Below are 20,517 nucleotides of genomic sequence, written 5' to 3'. Positions count from 1 at the left end.
TCGGTAGAACTCGGTAGAATCTGCACCTGGCTCGCTGATAACAAACTATCTTTACACCTGGGAAAAACTGAATCCATTCTCTTTGGCTCTATTAGTAATCTCAGCAAGGCAAATGGCTTCTTGGTTAGAGTGGGTGACAATGTTATCACACGTAAAGATGAAATTACCTACCTAGGTTCCATCCTGGAGGCTAATCTTTCCGGTGATAAAATGGCCACCAACGTAATCAAAAAAGTCAACCATAGAACAAGATTCCTCTACAGGACCTCCTCACTGGTCAACAAAAACACCTTGAAGACCTTAACAGGAGCCCTTGTACAGGGTTTCTTTGACTATGCATGCACCTCCTGGTACCACAGCACCTCAAAGGCCCTTAAAACCAGGCTCCAGACTTCCCAAAACAAACTGGTCAGGCTCCTACTTGATCTAGCCCCCCGAACCCACCTCACCCCTGCCCACTTCGACAGGCTGGAATGGCTTAGGGTCGACGACAGAGTACAGCATCTTGCAATGGGTCTGGTCCACAAGATTCGATACACCACCAAGATACCCATGTACCTGTCTAGATACTTCCTTAATGTTAACGAAGTCCACACCCACAACACCAGAGGGAGTGCAACGAACCATGTACAACCCAGATTCGGCACAAACAAGGGACTAAATTCTTTTCGCTCCTATGCCACCAAAATGTGGAACACCCTACCAACTGTCATTAAGACATGCGAATCCCTTGACTCCTTCAAAACCGCTCTCAAAGGGCACCTACGGATGGCTGCAATTCGAAACTGGCCCCCGTAAAATCTGAATCCCCCCCCACCGCCCCCCCCTTTTTCCCCTCACTGTATATATTTCTTTTCCCTTTTTACCTCCTTTATGATGAATTCCTGTTCTGTCTATAGAAGTGTCTATTTGTACGTCTCTAAATGTTTTGATGATTTGAACATGGTGGACCCTATTGGAAACAAGTGTAATGCTTAATTGGGTCGTCCACTCACAGTTAACAGCCTTTGTATTGAGTTTGTGCTTGAAATGTACTGTAATTCTGCAAACTGTTAATAAATTCTTCAATCAATCAATCAAACAGACTGAAAGATAATGCTCTATACGTGAATGTGTGTGAGCGCGCATGCACGTCCGCAACTGGTTTCATCAAGTCACCTTTGACCAATGTGGCCCCCACCCCAAAATGAGTTTGACAAGCCTGTCTACATGAAGGTGAATAGTTGAAAATGCAGAACTAATAACTTCCCTCATCTGATGAGAGGTCATCAAAGGGGAGGCAGAACAATGAGTTCCTTATTGCTTGTGTCTTTGCTTGTCTACCATGGGATAGACGGGGCCTGTTCCCAGTGCACTCTACCACCCCGATCCCATCTGCCACTGGGACCACAATCCCAGGGCCCAGGCTGATTGACTCTCGGGATCACTGTGACACTGTGCATCAGTAGCCAGCTTCTGTAGCCACGTCATAACATTAACAGAGACTTGGATATGATGGGGCCATGTGGTGCCTCATCATCTCAATTAGACTGTTTGTGGTGGCATGGTAACACACTGCCCTATGACTAGGTAGGAGTAGGTAGGGGTGGGGCAGGGTCCCATGTTAGCAATTAGAAAGATAAGGTGAAGAAAGTAAACTTGATTAAAGACACTTAAAGTTCTTTTTTTGTTCTGTGTCTCATTATGTTCCTCTTTCTTTCTTTCTTCTCGCCCTCTATCTCTCTTTCCCCCCCCCCCCCCCCTCCCCCCCCCCCCCTCCCTCTCTCTCTCTCTCTCTCTCTCTCTCTCTCTCTCTCTCTCTCTCTCTCTCTCTCTGTCCCACAGCTGGAAAGATGGCTTGGGTTTTTGTGCTCTCATTCATCGGCACCGTCCAGAGCTCATTGACTATGGCAAACTGCGTAAGGTGGGTTAGTTGTCCCTCATTGTTATGCTGTGCAGCAGCCACCACACCGTGAACCACAAATATTCACCTGACTATTGGACTGTGCTGGTTAGGTTCATATATCATGTCTAGAATAGATGTACCAAAGTCCTGACAACAAAACAATACCCCATGGGTCACAAGTGTTTTTCTCATTCAAAATCCCATAGACTGTGTTTGGAGAAAATGTTGTTCATTCTGTACAATTTACAATTTACAATTTAGGCATTTAGCAGACACTCTTAATCCAGAGTGATTTACATTAAGCAAGAACAAAAAGCATGGGAATACAAAAAGCATTTATCATGAAACATGCGTAAACTAAGATCGTAACAGTGGAATATCTATATAATGAAACTATACATATAAACTATACATATATACTATACTATGCTATACATATGTACTATGACGTGCTATGACTACATACAATGCAATTATAGTGCTGTCTACATAATATGCTATAAGTCTGTATCAAATGCTATCTATCTGTGTTGTTAGAGTACCCCTTGTGCATGTCTGTCTGTCTGGTTGGTTCTATTTTATATTACAGTATGCCCATACTATACAATACTGTATGTCTGTCTGTGTCTGCCTGTGTACGTTTTAATCTCTGCATCAATATGTCTGTCACTTTTATGCCCATATATGATGAGTTTAATTAACTGAATTGTAACAATGTAGTATTCACTGTTAACAAACTTGTACAAAAGTATTCAATCAATATCTATCAATCAATCAAGGAGTGCTGTTTAGATCTGGTGATAATAGTAGTAGCACATATTGATTTACGCTTGTTTTAACATGCTTTGCGTACCACATGGGTGCGTCTTACCACTTCAGCACAGTTGGCATGCAAGTTGTCACAGTGAAGTGTGTTAAAGATGGAGTGCCGTGATGTTTTCCCACCCTAAAACATGATCATCAGGTATTATTATATAAGGAGGAAGATCTTTTTCAAAAAGGTGTACATTATTTGTTAACATTTTGTTTGAAAAAGGTTTCAGCCTCCAGGAAGAAACCCTAAATACAAAGGGAAGACATCATTGCACATAACAACCACACCAATGGGTCTAATGAAGTAGGCTACTTTCACCTCAAACAGATGAAAAACTGGAAAATATACAAAAATCACGGCACTCCATCAACTTTAATCTATTTAAAATATTATTCTGAGATTGTCTAGAGACTTTACTGGCACTTATTGTGTTGTCATGACCTACAGTATATGACATCATAGATATGGCACTGAAGTGGACAAAAACACACAAGTATTTGCCACTTCTGTTTGACCCAGATCTAAAGGTCTTGTTATCAGAAGATATTATTGGCTCACAGCGTGTTATTTAACAGCATGTTGCCTTTAGCTGTAATAAAAGGTAGAGAAACAAGGGCATACTACAGTATGTTCAATGTCATCTTGTCTTGACAGATATAATCAGGGCTCTGTGGAGATACTTTTACAAGTGCTGTCAAATTAAAGGGATATTTCACTTTAAAACATGTTTGGTGTCATTTGAACATCTACTCTGGTTTTTCTGAGCACCGCAAACTGTTTTTAAGTTGCTTGATTCAGTATATGTGTAAAGTAGGCCTACACGTGTTTGGAACTGATGATCCCCTGATTTCTAAATAATTTTACAAACATACTGTTGTTCAGCAGTGGTGTTATGTGGAATGTATCGTTTCAGTTTAGTAATGATTGGATGATTTTTTTTAAATTCATAGTCTGATTTGTGTTGTCCTGTTTTGCAGTTTTGCAGTGATTGGCCCAACGGCTGTTAACTAGTTTTTTATTGCTTTGCTGAGACACACTTTCAAGTTCATTGGTCAATATCGTCAAAACTAAATAAGATCAACTTACAGACTACATGTCAGTTTTGATAAGCTTGGTCCAGTAATGATCCACAGACAATTTGGTACCAAACACAACTCTAAAAAAAACAAGAAAAATAGTATTTCTTAAGGTGAATTTGTAGAGTGAGGATAGATGGATATTTGTAGCAGGTTGTGTGTAAATCTGGCTCACAGTATAGTATACTATCACATTTCCACATTTTGACCTTTAATCATAGTGCTCCCATCAGAGTGATCGGGTCATATTTGTTGTGCAAGTATTGCACACAACATTCATTCAACCATTGGTGAAAATTACATGCCATGAAAAACCCCGAATCCCTATTGGTCAGGCTATGTTTAATATTTATTCTTATCTGTGGATGTTTCTGCAATGGTTACACTGCAGTCCCCTGACAATGTATAGTTCTACTGAACATATGAATATATCTGGTGACTGCTATTACTACAAATATTGAAACATTTCGCTGTCTCTTGTCTCGCTAACAGGATGATCCAATGACCAACCTGAACACAGCATTTGACGTGGCAGAGAAATACCTGGACATCCCCAAAATGTTGGATGCAGAAGGTGAGCAAGTTTGAGCATGATAACACAGCACACAGCCTTTTTTATTGGATCTGTTTCACAGGCTTAATCTGCAGTGTGGAGATGAAAGCTTACAAAGCTGAACGTCTAACTTATTCTCTTTTGTGTGTGTGTGTGTGTGTGTGTGTGTGTGTGTGTGTGTGTGTGTGTGTGTGTGTGTGTGTGTGTGTGTGTGTGTGTGTGTGTGTGTGTGTGTGTGTGTGTGTGTGTGTGTGTGTGTGTGTGTGTGTGTGTGTGTGTGTGTGTGTGTGTGTGTGTGTGTGTGTGTGTGTGTGTGAGAGACAGAGTTTACTCATTATGCACATCTGGAAGTCTCCTTTTCCTCATTCAGTGTTTATATGAAAATGTAAACCCAACTTCTCCATATGCCATGGTTTCTCTCTCACACACACACACACACACACACAAGCTCTGTTTAACACAATGTTCCGTCCTCCTCCCCCCCCTCGTCCTCTGACTCCCTCTCTCCCCCCTTCACACAGACATCGTGGGCACTGCCCGTCCCGACGAGAAGGCCATCATGACATACGTCTCTAGCTTCTACCACGCCTTCTCAGGCGCCCAGAAGGTATCCCAGGATGCAACGTGTGCCGCCTGCACCCCCTCCCACCAGCACCAGCACCACTTCTCTTCCTCACTTCCCTTCGTACCACAGCTTCACCCCGTTTCACAGCTTCTCTCTGTCTCCTAACGGGGTCCTTCTTTCTCTCTCTCTGCAGCGCTCAACCCGCGCCCACAGGCGTCGCTCTCCTTCACTTTCCGCATGTTGTTCATGCCACCAAATGCATGATGGGACAGCAGCTGGTCTTTAAAAGAAAAACTAAAAAAGGCAATGGGCACAAGTGCATCTCCAGTCTCCTGTCTCCCTGTCTCCCCCCCCCCTCCTCTGTTGTAACTTACTGTAGCAGCTTTACAGACGGTCGCCACTATCCAGCAGCCTCCTTGCCTTCATCTTTCATTATATATGGTTTGGTTACACTGAACAGAGTATGAGCACAGAGCAGGAAGTGCCGGAAAGCTTGTCTGCAACACGACAATGATTGGATATGATAAAAGCCACGGGTTCCTGAGAGAGCAAATCAAATTACTCTGAGACTCTAGCATGGCAGGAGAGATGTAATAGCTTAAGGGGCGGTTTAATGTTCAGCCTTGACAAAGTTGAGTTTAAATAGAGGCCCGGAAGGAACGTAGAGAATGAGATTAAACACAGCAGTACAAAGCTTGCGCAGTGCGCCGTCGTTTTATTTGTAGCAGATAGATGCAGTCTGGTTTGAGTCATTAGTCAGTTTCTCTGTTTTCTCCTTTCCAAACATCTTGCTCAGCACAGGTAGTTTCTCTATTCGATAACGATAGTTTGTCTGTTAGTTTTGACAACTACCTGCAAGCCTCCACCTCTTGGCTTCGTCTCAGACACACAAAACAACCCAGCAAGTAACAAGCATCACTGTGTGTGTCCTCTTGACAGTCAAGGAGCATCTGAGTGCTGGTTATATAAGGTCTAATTTCATTGGAAAAGCCCAGAACAAAAGGGTATATTTTGCAGTGCAGCTGTGTTTAAGCAACCCAGATCAAAAATGCCTCTGTTTATAATTGGAGTGAGTGAGCAGGCGTGGCTCCCTTTATGGCAAGCGATGAAACTCCAGCTGGTTTGGATTGCATCATGGATCTAAAAACTGTGGGGTGTGTTCCAGCGATAGTGGGCCCTCAAATTGCATATACACTATACACTGTATCTAGGGAGAACTTTCAAAGCGAGTAAATTATTGGAAAGGGTTGTGTTTACCATATGTGTCTGTAAAGGTTGAGATTAGATAAATTCAACTGTTTAAAGTGTTGTATGACAATAGATGTGAAATTTACTTAGTGAGTAATTGATCACCTGATTACTGGGCTACAATGACACTAGACTACAAAGTGATATTGGAGATGCAAATGACTCTTTCTGTGGGTTGATCTAACTCCAAAAATGTCCAGCCTTGCCTGTTGGTCTATAAACATAAACTTTTGTTGTTATTAATTTGAGGTTTGGCAGCTAGTACCACTATTGATTTTTCACTATGATTAGGAAAATTCTAATTAGGGCTGTCAAAATTGTAGATCTCTCTCTGTGTGCTGTGGTTGGTGCTAGAGTGAGAATGTGTCTCTCGGATTGAGATCAAATCAAGCATGATTTGTAAATATATTTCGTGAAAAGGGAATTAAAGGTCCCGGCTCCTTGTCTGTTTATACTCAATGATTGAAGGAAATAAAAGCCTGGACTGTTTATTTACGTTTTACAGCATCTGAAATCTGAACATGCTGTGCTGTGATAAACATAGAACAACAATTATATTTCCCTTGATATGAAATGGAAAAATACAATCAAACCATTTGAAGTTACTGACCAAAATCCTAAGTATTTCCAAAGGCTTTGTAAATCTCAAATCTCTCCTCCTAGTGTTGTGAACTCTCTGCCTACCATCATTACCACACGATTGTTGTTGAATTATTTAGTTGTTGTCAAGACCCAATCAGGAAGCATGGGTGTCTTTGTCATTGTTTTTAAAAGATCCAGACTAAAGTTTTCTAAGCAAAACAGGGTCAACACTGAACAGTGTTTTATATGTCTCCGTTTTAGGGTTAAAAACGAGTAGTGTGGAAGCTACTTGCAAAATGTGTTTTCAAACTAATAATCGAGTGTATGTGGCCTCAGATACACAGCTTGATGAATTGAAATTAACACCTTGAGGAGAAAGAAATGTCCGTACTTCACCTAACTAACATCATGACTAACATACCTCACTCTTAGAGCAAGTCAGGTTCATGATTGTTATTCCTAAGAGGGATACGTTGTATTTTAATTCCCAAATTTAGAACATGAACAGAAACCGAACCCTTTGGTAGACTGGAGATGTCCTGACCTGAGCCCAGCGCTGCTTCCTCTTGTGATTTTGCCCCCTGCTGGTCCTTTTGTTTCTGCACACTTTTACTCTGCGCATTTCTCTTTCTCTCTCCCTCTCCCTTTCCTCTGTTCCTTGGACAGATATCATTAGTACCTTGAGGCCAGATGAGAAAGCCATCATGACTTATGTATCGTGTTACTACCACGCATTCTCAGGCAAACAGAAGGTGAGCCCAATCCCCTTCAAATCCTGCTTATACTCACTGAACCTTTCATCCACTAGCCAGTTTTTCACTCATCTAAAGTTGACCGAGTGTGAATTCTCTTATACAGCACCCTCCACAACACCCTGCACTCTTAAACACATTTTCTTCTACTTATGACCACTTAGCATCTGCACAGAATCAATCCATTTCGGACGAAATGCCTTGCTCGAGGGCATCGTGGTAATAGTTGCTGGAGTAGTGGATGTTTATCATTATATATATCCCCACCTAAATATTTCCTACATTTTATATACGGTAGATTCTATATAGAAAAGTGCCTCCTAACAATGGGTGATGCTCTGCCAGCTACTTTGGCACATATCCAGACTTTCAGACCAGAGTACAACTTCACTGGTATGTGTCTGGTGTTAATTCCACACCAAACCTGGGCTATGCATTTAAAAATGTTGCCCTGCAATCCTAAATTTATATCCAGAGTGTGACTACTGTGACGGTACACAGCAAAACCCTGGTGGTCTGGTCACTCAGCGTGAGAGTGTAAAAATAGACCTGGAAGGGACAGGTCCATTTTTACATTCTCTGAGTTATATTAATTTAAGAAGGATTTTACTGTGTACGAAGTATTTTCACAACATAAAAACATCTAAAGCTTTTTATTTATTAAGATCCAAAGACTGAAGCAGTCCAGCAAAATTGGATCCAAACACTTGCACAAACTTGTCAGCAACCCAACATTGGCAAGTTGGATTGCCAACTTGCCAAGCTTGGCAAACTTGCTTGGCTTGTGAATAAAGTGTGATTATTGCATTTCTTTGGCCAGACAAACTGCTGTCCTGTATGTACTCTATATTTGGATATTCTTGTATTTCCACACTAGTGTACTGTAGTAGTGTAAAACTGATTTAAAATACACCAAAACCATCTTGCAGAGGGAGCCAGCAGCTTACCTCACCTGACACTTGACCTCAAGTCAATAGGCAGTCACCATCCAGTTGTAATGGAAGAAAGCAGTCATAGTGGGATTCTGAGTTGCCCTAAGGCTATGCTTATATTATCTTATTTCCTGTTACACACCAAACACATACTATACATACATTCACATAACACCCTCCAACATAATATAGGACATATAGCCATTGTTTTTGTTCCAACTCTATATATTGCATACATTCTTAGCATTGATGACCCTGCTGGCCTGGGAACCCCTCTTTTCAATTTTCATGTTTTAAAAGAATTGATAAAGAACAATACCATATTGCATTAATGAGCATATTCTCATAGCGGCCATTTTTTTTTTTTGGTAAACTTTATTTTTACATTTCTTCACATGACAATACACATGTATGCAAGAAAACACAAAACACACAAACATATACAACCCCCCCCCCCCCCCCCCCTCATAGCGGCCATTTTGATCTTACTGTACATCATACGCAGGGGGTGGGAAACCCCAATTGACACCCTGAGATACAATAAATCAGCAACTCCCACAATGCATTGTGGCTAGCATTCAGTTTTATGAACCTGGCAGGGATTAGCACGTAGAAGCAACAGCCAGGAGAATAGTTCCACCTCTACATAATAGATTGTTACCTCATGGTAGAAATCCCTATAAACATCATCACTCTTGCATCGCGTAGCCGTCTAGACTTGGCCGTGGAAACCTAACCTAACTTCGACTTTACCTTGAATGGTCCAAGTTGGATTCACGAGTGAGCTGTGAGATAATTATTGTCATAAGTTATCCACGCCAACAGCAGGCTGTGTATTCTACTCTTTCTCACCCTCTATTAAGTCAGGGCACAGTAATTCACAGTGGGGTTTTGTTGTAAGCCTGGCTGTCAGGGTCTTGCAGTAACCAGGCCCAGCGTGTGCTATGAGCATTTTACACATCGTTTACGGAGGTGCGACCCGCACCTCCTGGCTCTTCCTTTTAAGGCAGCCAGCCCGCTGCTCCTTGGCCCCACAGAGCATGGCTCACAGCCGAGCCCCCCATGATCTCTCCTAACAAAAGCAGAGAGGAATCAGTCCCTCCGTGTAGGATGCCATTCTGAGAGGCATGGAATGAGGTGGTGGGAGGGACATTCAGGTCTGTCTCATTGTGTCTTCAGCCCAACAAGTTTTTTGACCTTCCAAAAAGGACATTGCTGACTCTGAGAGGTTTTCCTGTATTTCTCTTACGTTTGCAGCCAGTACGGTCCACTACTGCAGGAAACGTAAATCATGCATCTTTAAAAGAATGATCTTATCAAAGCTTTTTGAGGAGGACACAGCCACAATAAACAAAAGGATAGTTTTCCTTTGATTTAATTGTCGATACAATAATATCCACCCTTGGTTTTTGCTTTCAAAATTGGGGTATGCAGAGCTTATAATACACAAATACTCTGCATGTCGCCTAAGCTTAGTCTTTTTACTGCAAAAATCTTTCATTCATGTCTCCCTTTGCTCTTCTACCTACTGTATGAACATGTTGATTCAACCAAGACGATAAACTGAAAACATTGTTGTCATGGAAACCCTACTTTCTTCATGCCCTGCCAGTTTACTTATGAAGACAGAGGGGCCATATTAATGAAGCGTTGTGTCATGGAAGGGCCTCTTTCTCCCTGTCAGGAAGAGCTTTCCTGATGGAAGCTGTGCTCTCTGTCTATCCAGACAGCTCTCTGTCTATCCAGAGAGCTCTCTGCTCTGTATGTAGGCTGAAAACTTAGAATATCGGATGCTGTTCTATAAAAAAACAGTGGTGCAGAGAGAGAATGGGCACGCACGCACACTCTCACTCACTCACTCACTCTTAATGACAGGTATGACCTGTATCAGATGTGCACTTGTTAAAGATTAAGTCATCTGGTCCGTTGGTCTCTCTCTCTGTCTCTGTGGAGTCCTCTCCGCTAGAAAAAGACATCGATTATTAATCTCAGGACACTGGTTCAACACTTGGCATCAGAGTTGTAGCCGTCACACAAGTCCCACTTTTTACATTGCTACTGCAATGTTGCGGCTCTGTTGCTCCAACCCCCGCAGGTTTTGTTTGGAACATCCTGCAGCATTTGAGGAGGCTGTAAACAGTGTGGAGGGAGATCTACACTTCTACAGTACAATGGCTCCTATACTGGAAACAAGCCTATGGCTCCATTCAGTGAAATCCTTAGTGCTAATTAAAGTCTGAGAGGGTAAAAGAAAAAGTCAAATCAAAATGACTTTATGGCATTCATACACGAGCCATACTCCATTTTATATCAGTCTTATGGCAGATGTCTATTACCCCTGCATGTCAAAACTACAGGTAAACCGATTACATTTCAAATTACTTTATAGAAACTATGATGACAGTTTGACTATTATACCTTTCAAAATCTGGTTGAAGTAAGATTTTAATAGCAACCTCATAAAGCGTGTGACACGTAAGCTTGTAGATGTTCACCTTTGATGCAGAATGGTCGCCTATTTCTACCAAATGTTCACCTACGTTAGGGCTCATGTCATTAAATTGAAGACTCAACCCAAATAAGAAATGTTTTGCAGCAAGGGATAAAATACAATTAACAGACAAAATACCCAGCTTAATGGTTAACACAAACATCCTGAGGCACAATGTCCTTCAAATAATGTAAAATGCAGGAAATGACATGAGCGCACATTAAATGAGCAGTGCAAGGCGCTGAAAACATCTTTAAGACACCCGGGGTGAACAATGTAAAATGCAGTGATGCAAGAATGATCAAGGACGCAGAGAGAGCTTTCAGTCATTGCTGAGTCTCATGCTGTCTTCTTCCCTCCCTCCCATCCAGGCAGAGACGGCTGCCAACCGGATCTGCAAGGTGTTGGCTGTCAACCAGGAGAACGAACAGCTAATGGAGGATTATGAGAAGCTGGCCAGTGATGTGAGCACATCCCCCTTTTTGTCCTATATTGGTCCTGCATTCTTTCTATCCTACTACCTGTCCCATTCTCTTGACATCCCCCGCCACCAAATCCCAGGGGTAACGTGCTCTGTACATACAGGAACTGACAGCTGAACTTTGTGACAAGGAAGATATGGTTGGCTTGTGTTTTTAAAATGAGAAGTATTCAAATCTCAAGATATGGTGTTGTTCTTAAAGTATGTTCATCAACATCAATACAGTCAATCAAAGATAGTTTGAATCACATGATACAACACATTAGAATTTCTGTGAGTTTTATATAAGATGGCAAGTAATAAATGACAGCACAGTTGGCTAACCAATTATCTTATTCTGTTTTCCTCCTTTTCGATCACATGACCATTCATTTCACCACCCGTAATTACATCCTCCCGCCTCTCCCTCCTTTATCTGCATGTTCTTCCTGTTTCTCTCTGCCCCCTCTCTCCATCTCTCTGCCCCCTCTCTCCATCTCTCTGCCCCCTCTCTCCATCTCTCTGCCCCCTCTCTCCATCTCTCTCCCTTCTTGTCCTTCACCTGTACTGTGCTTCTCTCCTTCCATCTTTCCTCCTTACCCTGAATGTGGTCTTCCATCTGCATGGCACTGCTCTCTCTCTCTCTCTCAATCATCACAACACTTCCATATTATCATTCACATACCCAACACACACAACCACACACACGCTCCCCTGATGTAGCTATTGGAGTGGATCCGTCGTACCATCCCTTGGCTGGAGAACCGTGTTCCAGACAACACCATGCAGGCCATGCAGCAAAAGTTGGAGGATTTCAGGGACTACCGACGCCTCCATAAGCCCCCCAAGGTGCAGGAGAAGTGTCAGCTGGAGATCAACTTCAACACCCTGCAGACCAAGCTGAGGCTCAGCAACAGGCCCGCCTTCATGCCCTCTGAGGGCAAGATGGTGTCGGTAAGGACACACTCACACTCACACTCACACTCACACACACACACACTCACACTCACACAGACACACACACGTAGCTGTAGGGTGGAAACCTTGTCTGTCTAAAAACTACTGTACTTACTTTTCAGGAAATGGACAAAAGAACCTGATTGGAACTCTGGTTGGATCCAATGTAGTTATTATTTACTAGTCACAAGCTAGATTTGTTAATACTTTTAATTTATTCAACATTTACAAAACACACAGACTGACTAACCATTGTCACTTTCACAATTTCTGTTAATTAGCAAAAAAAAGCAGGTCAACAAGCTAATAACGCATGCATTGCAACACGTTTGGAGCGTGTAGATCAGTTTTTTACATTACTTTTGTGCCACCCTCTTGTAAGACGAAGTAGGGCACTAATTGAAATATGGAGGTTTCTGCCAGACAGTAACGATATATGTTAAGTTGTATGTGTATTGTAGTCTCATGACTATGTTCTTGTATGCATAGAAATGGCATTGCTAACATGCACACATACACTTTTATTCACTCCAGTTTGCAAACAAGGAATGCTGTCTCTGAATTTTTTGTTGAACCAATGAACAACAGAGATTATAATAAATTAAATCAAACCAACTGTGGCCAACTTCCTGCCAGAGAATCAGACTGTCTCACGTCTGTTCTCAAGACCCAGTTATTTGGCACAGCCCACAACCTACAGTATCCTGCAAAGTAAAATCCTTAGTGTTAATTTATCCATTTGTAAGTCCGAGAGTGTATACAAATATAACCAAATGAACCTGTGTGTATCTTCCTCGATATCAACCTTGAGCCCCTCCCTTGTTTAAGGGGCCCTTTGAGTCACCTATTCCTATTGGAACATTAAAAAGAAAATCTTCGGTTGTATACATACCACCTCCACTTATTATTTTGTCTTTCAACTGAATTATGTGCAGTAGTTGTATTGTCAATTTTGTGACAAACTGACTCTTTAGGAAACCTAACCCTATCCTGTAAAGCCTTATGTCTGTTAATGCACCAAAGTGACCTTTTGTGTAACTCTTTTTTATCACATACTGTACACGTAGGAACATCTTACTACCAGGAAAAATCTAAGTAAATATAAAACTCTGACTTTATTGCCTGTTGGCCAGGCACATTACTCATCTATTGTACATGGCCCAAAAGATGACCTAATCGAATGTACCACTGACCGTAGGTCTGTAGCTCTTGTGAATCAGTCACCTCACTACGATTTAACAATAAAAGGATTTATTAAGTCAATGGATAATTTGAATGTCTAATTGAACAAATGTATAATTTCCCATTCCCCCCGCACAGGACATTTCGAATGCGTGGGGAAACCTGGAGGGAGCAGAGAAGGGCTATGAAGAATGGCTCCTCAATGAGATTCGCAGATTGGAGAGACTCGACCACCTGGCAGAGAAGTTTCGCCAGAAAGCAGCCATTCATGAAGCCTGGACCGAAGGTACTGACGTGTCCAGAGAAGCTGATGTGGAAATGAGTGAAGTGTGATCTGACTTCTAGCTTTGTTTTAGAGGCACTAATTTTTTAAGCGTGCTAATTCTAAGTACAATACGTGTTGTAGTAGGCAGGTCATAGTGAAAGCAAGTTGTTCTCAATGTAGGGTCCGGGGACCCCCAGGGGTCCTGCAGGGCATTATAAGGGCTTCTGAGTAAGATTTGTTAACGGACCACTTCACCACTTTTCAACTTGTATTTATATAATTGGTCTTCACTAATGTTAGTTAGGCAGATTCTTTTTTCAAACAATTCTTTCAAAAAATATTTAGATTTGTATTACCGTGAGAATGGTGGCTTCCATTATAGCATTGCAACTTTTCAGGAATAGAACATATATCTTGTATGAGTGTCCCTGGCACAACATCTTTTCAAATGGGGGTCCACGGCCAAAACATTAATTTAGGGGTCTTTGACATGAAAGAACCAGTGATTAAAGCAACAGTACTAGAAGTAATATTACTAGCAGGAGTGGTGGAGGTGGGATGGCACATTTCTTGAGTAGTATTTTCAGAATATTGATTTTACAGCCTTGTTTTGTAATGCCATGTGTTCTGTCTCCCTCTACAGGAACAGAGGACATGCTGCAGAATACGGACTATGAGACAGCCACTCTCTCAGAAATCAAGGCCCTGCTAAAGAAACATGAGGCCTTTGAGAGCGACCTGGCCGCACACCAGGACCGCGTGGAGCAGATTGCTGCCATCGCACAGGAGTTGAAGTATGTGTTAGTGAATTTACATTGAAAGATTCCAGGTAAACGATGAACCTAGCATATGTTTATATAACAGGCTGTTTAAATTACATTTGTGATGATGTGCTCAAGAAAAACAAGCCTAAGAAACAAAAACATGGTAACAAATGACCAAGATATGACTGCATGGTAGCCATAACTTAGCCAGCGTCAATCGTGGCAGAAGGTGGCAGGAAATTTGGAGTGAGTCTGCAGTTCTGACTGAAATGTAGAGTTTGTTCCACAGTGCATGAGGTAGAAGAGTCTGGGACGTGTGGATCGTTGCCCCAGGTGTTTTAGAGAAGATGCAGACAGCTTATCTGTGTTTGCAGATCTGAGTGAGCGGGAAGGGTTGTAGTGTTGCATCAGGCTTTGAAGGTATGGGGGTGCCTTTGGTTGCCTTGTAGGGCAACATCAGTCTTTTGTACTAGTGTGGCCAGCAACCGGGAGCCAATGGAGGGAGCGGAAAATCGGGAACATGTGAAAAGTTTGGCATGCCCGGACGACCATGTGTGCTGGTCATCCAGGTTTTGGATCATTTGGAGGGGCTTAAGTGAGCATGCTGGAAAGCCAGTAAGGAGTTAGTCATAGTGGATTAGCTTAGGGAGAGATAAGGGTGATTTCGTGCTAATTCGTCTAAAAGCGCCAAATTTTGCACATATAACCTACTAAGCCTAGGGCATGCTCTAATGATTTAGCTAGGGCGCCCTAGCCAGGGAAATTCCAAATAATGCTTGGAATGGATTCAGAATCATGAAAACCCCCTACTGTAGTTTGACACATCACATGCTACTTTTAAAGCATAAGGACATTTAGAAAATGTTGCCATATATAGGTTGTTAATGGTGGCCATATGGATTTGGCCGCTGTGGCGACCCTGAAGGTCGCCGACTCGGGCGCCCTAGCTAAATCATTAGAGCATGGCCTGGGCTACATCTGTGCAAATTTTGGTGCTTTTAAACGCAATATATCCCTAAGCTCCTCCACTATCAGGTTTTGAGATGACTGAGGACTTTATAAGGAGCTGGGCTGACTTCTGAGTGAGGAAGGGTCTAATCCTTCAAATGTTATATAAATTGTAAACCTACCGAAGGGTACTAAATAAATCCAATCATTCAATCCTTTGTGGTATTGGTGTATGTTGCAGCGAGCTGGACTACTATGACTCCCCCAGTGTGAACGCTCGCTGCCAAAGGATCTGTGACCAGTGGGACGCCCTCGGAGCCATGACCCAGAAACGTAGCGAGGCTCTGCAGGTGAGACTCTCGAAAGACCCTCCTGTTTAAATATAGAAATAAATGGGACATAGAAGTGAATTTTCTCCTGATGAGTGATTACTGGAGCGTTTGAATTCTGCATTTTTATTTTTTTAATAAACCTTTAAAATGTACTGTCATTCTCTGTTGAAATTCCAAATGAAATTAGGTTTAGTTTCTTTTCGAGGATTCATTTGAATGTAGAGAGAGAGTCTTCACAACTGTTCCCCTGGTGTTGTCCTTCCTAAACAGAGTACTGAAAAGCAGCTTCTTCTTACAACCTCTGATATTTTTTGGCATACAGTGGACTTGCTAACTGAACTATTTTGTCTCGTGTTCAACAGAGAACTGAGAAGCTGCTGGAGACCATTGACCAATTGTACCTTGAGTTTGCCAAGAGAGCAGCGCCGTTTAACAATTGGATGGAAGGTGCTATGGAAGACCTGCAGGACACCTTTATTGTTCACACCATAGAGGAGATCCAGGTGAGACCAAAGGCTTTCTACAAATGTTAGAATGTTCGCTGGTATCTTCAAAGTACTACTTTACAGGTCCATTTTTATAGTTAGTCAATTTAGGAGGATTTTTACTGTGTAAGGTGGCTTAAGGAGGAAAAGAATGCTCACAAGAGCCTTTGGTATTGTAGCGTCACTAGCGTGATATTTAAATCTCAAGCATTTCCTTTGTCTGTATCTCAGGGATTAAGCTCAGCCCATGAGCAGTTCAAAGCCACTCTTCCAGAGGCGGACAAGGAGCGCCAGGCCATTCTAGGCATCCACAGCGAGATCGCCAAGATTGTCCAGACCTATCATGTCAACATGGCTGGCAGCAACCCCTACACCACAATCAACCCCCAGGAGATAAACACCAAATGGGACAAGGTAATGGGAATCGGTTAAGAACAGTCTGCTTCGAGGCAAAAAAGGCACACATCATTTTTGAGTGGGTGTTGTAAAAACAGGAACGTTTAGAATGAGATTTAATCCAATTCTGTAAATAGTGAAAAACCGTAATCTTACTATTATCTGTTACATTGAGCATTCTTCTATTCACTTAGGTTCACATAACTGTGCAATTAATATTTAGCAATGAGTGCAAGACTGGAACAAGCTTCAATGAATATGTTGCCATCATTATACAATGATGTTTGATCATTATACAGGCAATAAGTGTAACATATGGTAAATGAGTAAAGTGCATATCTTCCTTTCTCACTGCCCAGTGCCCACACTTTACTGTCTTTCATCACTGTACTGCAAAGTGCATGTTGCACTTAAAGAGTAGCATTAACATGTCTTGTTAATTGCATTGATTTCCCATGATCCCCCTCCAACAGGTGAGGCAGCTGGTGCCTCAGCGGGACCAGGCCCTGATCGAGGAGCACGCCCGGCAGCAGAACAATGAGCGCCTTCGTAGACAGTTTGCCAATCAAGCCAATGTCATCGGACCCTGGATCCAGACCAAGATGGAGGTTGGTCGGACTGGACATTCAAAGAACTGTAATACACGTAGACACTACAACTGAGGTCCCTAATTCTGAAGCATGGAGCACCGAATGTATTCACCTCAATACTGTGCCAGGTGATTTCATTAATTAGTGAATTCTTAACACTACGCTGAGTGATTTCACTAATTACTGAATTCCAAACACGGCACCAGGTGATGTCACTGATTAGTGAAACTTCAATTCTACATCTGGTAATTTCACTAATTGTTGAAATCCTAGGTGTAGCTCAGATAGACTTCCTCAACATAGTCTGTATAGACACATCCACAGACGGGTCCCCTAGACGCAGCCACAGGACTTCCTGTAGGCGGAGCCAATGTAGCTGCGGTGTAAACAGCCACGGTCTTCTACTTACAGTGAATGAGAAAGTGACTTGCGTTCGTCTGCTGAAGTTACTCATTTACCTGCTTTTTAGTAACACTAACTTTACAAAGATGCCCAGAACATTGGGACTTACCTGTGTAGTTTATGGGTGCTCCAACAGTAGTGGGGAAATTCAACTTTGGAGAGAAACGGAATGGCAAGTACATAAACCTCTACAAGCGCCCGGCCGCATTTCGTTGTGCATTAAGTAGTGTACGGTAAAGTCTGCTTTAGTATAAGAGCTCAGCTCTCCCTTGGCTGCGACGAGGGGACCTGTCTGTGGATGTGTCTATACGATAAATATATCTATATGGATTCTGTGCATGTCACATCCGTTTATGTACATGTATATCTATGTAATACACTGTACACACACTATATGCTATGCATTGTTTTAGTTCAAAAGTGTGTGTGTGTGTGTGTGTGTGTGTGTGTGTGTGTGTGTGTGTGTGTGTGTGTGTGTGTGTGTGTGTGGGTGTGGGGGTGTGGGGGTGTGGGGGTGTGTGTGTGTGTGTGTGTGTGTGTGTGTGTGTGTGTGTGTGTGTGTGTGTGTGTGTGTGTGTGTGTGTGTGTGTGTGTGTGTGTGTGTGGGTGGGTGGGAGGGATGTCTACACTACTTGTGCCCATGGAATGCTGGGTGACATGACATTCTTGTTGTATCACGACATATTCCTTGATTTTGTGGATGTAACTTTGCTGCACCTGAACTATTTATGTCCTTGTATGCAATTTCCTCTGTGTGGACATCAATAAATTGTTAAAATGTGTGTGTGTGTGTGTGTGTGTGTGTGTGTGTGTGCAGGAGATTGGTCGCATCTCCATCGAGATGCTTGGCACCCTGGAGGACCAGCTGACACACCTCCGTCAGTATGAAAAGAACATTATTAACTACAAGCCAAAGATAGACCAGCTAGAGGGAGACCACCAGCTCATACAGGAAGCGCTCATCTTTGACAACAAGCACACCAACTACACCATGGAGGTAATGCCTGAGAGCTTCCCAGTACAACAGACGGTTATACTGTTGAGTGCACTGCTTAAGGGTACTTCAACAGTGAGAGTGTTACTTAGCCTGCCTTCTATTTCCCGGGCCCAGGTTTTTTCTATCTTCTCTAACCTTTAGGTCTCTCTCTGCTGCCCTTCCATTTATGTTTAATGCCGTTTTAGTGTGAATAAATAAATAAGAGGCCAGGTAGGGCTTCAGCGTCCTGCTCATGGGTTTCTCAAATCACACATGCAAATACCAATCAATAATTAAAACATAACACCGCACCGCCGATCCTACTCATGACAACGCAGTTTACGTTGTTTTTATTTATTTTCTGGCGTGATGTCATGACCGCAACATGGTTTGTTTGGGTGTGATGTCATGCTGCCACAATCAGCATGACACACACCATATTTGGATGTAGTTGCAGTGGGAACTCTATATGGTTATACTGTATATGACTCGGACATAACCATATAAATATGGTTATGTCTGAGTAAGCCAATTTTAATGTAGGATGGGGCAATCAGTTGGATCCAGAAAGTTTGGATGATCACAGGAAAATATTTCAAAGTCAGTATAGTCTTACTTTAGAGTAGACTTACTGTACTACTATCATCTGTCCGTGCTGGCAACCTACCTGGTGCTAATGAAATTGTTCTAATGAACAATGAAAGCAAAGAAAATCACTACTTGATCCATATCTAGGCATTTGAGGCATTTTACTAGTCTGAGACAGACTTTTACTCGAGGTCACGTGATCACACACTTGAAGCTTTCTCCCCCCAGCTGACTCAAATCATGCACAGCTCCACCTCAGCAATCCATCTAGCTCATTGTAACGAGGATAAACTCGGCTGATACCGACAATAATCCTCACCGACCCACTTATTATTATTACTTTGCTCATAAGACACAATGGAAAAGAAGTGTAAATGTAAAAGAAAAACATTTTAATTAATTCCACATCACTTTCCACTTTCAGTTTGCATCCCAGTTTGGGAATGTGAATTCTCCTTCGTTCATATACTCCTTGGTTTATATTGCGTGTAAGTGATTCCTAACCAATTTTCCTCAAACACCTGCCCCCAATTGCTGTAATTGGTTGAGATGCATGTCCTTCGGCTGCTCATTGGCCTCATACACAGGCTAAGTGAACCTAAACCAGAGCTCTTACAAACTACTGGTTTGGGATGAATTATTTTTGCAACTTGTGTGTGCAGTCTCAATGTTTGTATACACTACAAATAACTGGTCTATTGCCTCTAAAACGTACCCTTTCTCCATACCCGACCCGCAGCACATCCGTGTGGGCTGGGAGCAGCTCCTCACCACCATCGCCCGCACGATCAATGAGATTGAGAACCAGATCCTGACGCGGGACGCCAAGGGCATCAGCCAGGAGCAGATGAATGAGTTCCGGGCTTCCTTCAATCACTTTGACAGGGTCAGTAATGCTGAATTACACTACAGAGAGAGGTGAGGAGGGTAGGTAGACGTTCGTGCAGAGTCAGACTATGTAAACGCATCAAGTTCAGAATCTTTGGGGTTCTGATAAATGTGCATTAGATGTGTATTTAGATTTTAGGCAATACACATTCAAATCCAGAGCAACTGGGTAGATACCATGTCAATACCATGTCAATGGACAGACTGTCAAAGTCTTGCATGGTAAGTTTCTGAATGAATAGCAATACTCGTATAATGACAAGTTCTGCACGGTCCTCTCGAGAGTTAAATGAACAAAGATTAACTTTATCTAACGATAGATAGAACAATCAACAGTTCAGTCATATCATATGAATGTCTTGAACTCTTCTCTGCATATTTAGAGA

The 20,517-nt window shown here is 42.3% G+C and overlaps 1 protein-coding gene across 3 annotated transcripts in view; it reads left to right on the top strand.

The window, feature by feature from the left end:
• actn1 (actinin, alpha 1) overlaps window positions 1–20,517 on the top strand; it is a 73,179-nt gene that overhangs the window by 48,115 nt on the left and 4,547 nt on the right. For all 3 annotated transcript variants that reach the window (XM_079528397.1, XM_079528399.1, XM_079528398.1), the window contains exons 6-18: window positions 1,825–1,903; window positions 4,268–4,349; window positions 4,850–4,935; window positions 11,270–11,362; window positions 12,082–12,312; window positions 13,636–13,783; window positions 14,406–14,556; window positions 15,716–15,824; window positions 16,169–16,309; window positions 16,523–16,705; window positions 17,161–17,295; window positions 18,497–18,676; window positions 19,983–20,129. In XM_079528397.1, coding sequence (XP_079384523.1) covers window positions 1,825–1,903; window positions 4,268–4,349; window positions 4,850–4,935; window positions 11,270–11,362; window positions 12,082–12,312; window positions 13,636–13,783; window positions 14,406–14,556; window positions 15,716–15,824; window positions 16,169–16,309; window positions 16,523–16,705; window positions 17,161–17,295; window positions 18,497–18,676; window positions 19,983–20,129 — 1,765 coding nt within the window. The remainder of the gene's footprint in view (window positions 1–1,824; window positions 1,904–4,267; window positions 4,350–4,849; window positions 4,936–11,269; window positions 11,363–12,081; window positions 12,313–13,635; window positions 13,784–14,405; window positions 14,557–15,715; window positions 15,825–16,168; window positions 16,310–16,522; window positions 16,706–17,160; window positions 17,296–18,496; window positions 18,677–19,982; window positions 20,130–20,517) is intronic.

The sequence above is a fragment of the Electrona antarctica genome, assembly GCF_951216825.1.
Source record: "Electrona antarctica genome assembly, chromosome: 18".
Lineage (NCBI taxonomy): Eukaryota > Metazoa > Chordata > Actinopteri > Myctophiformes > Myctophidae > Electrona > Electrona antarctica.
Note: the sequence above shows the minus strand (reverse complement) of the source record. Positions and strands in the feature narration are given on the sequence as shown.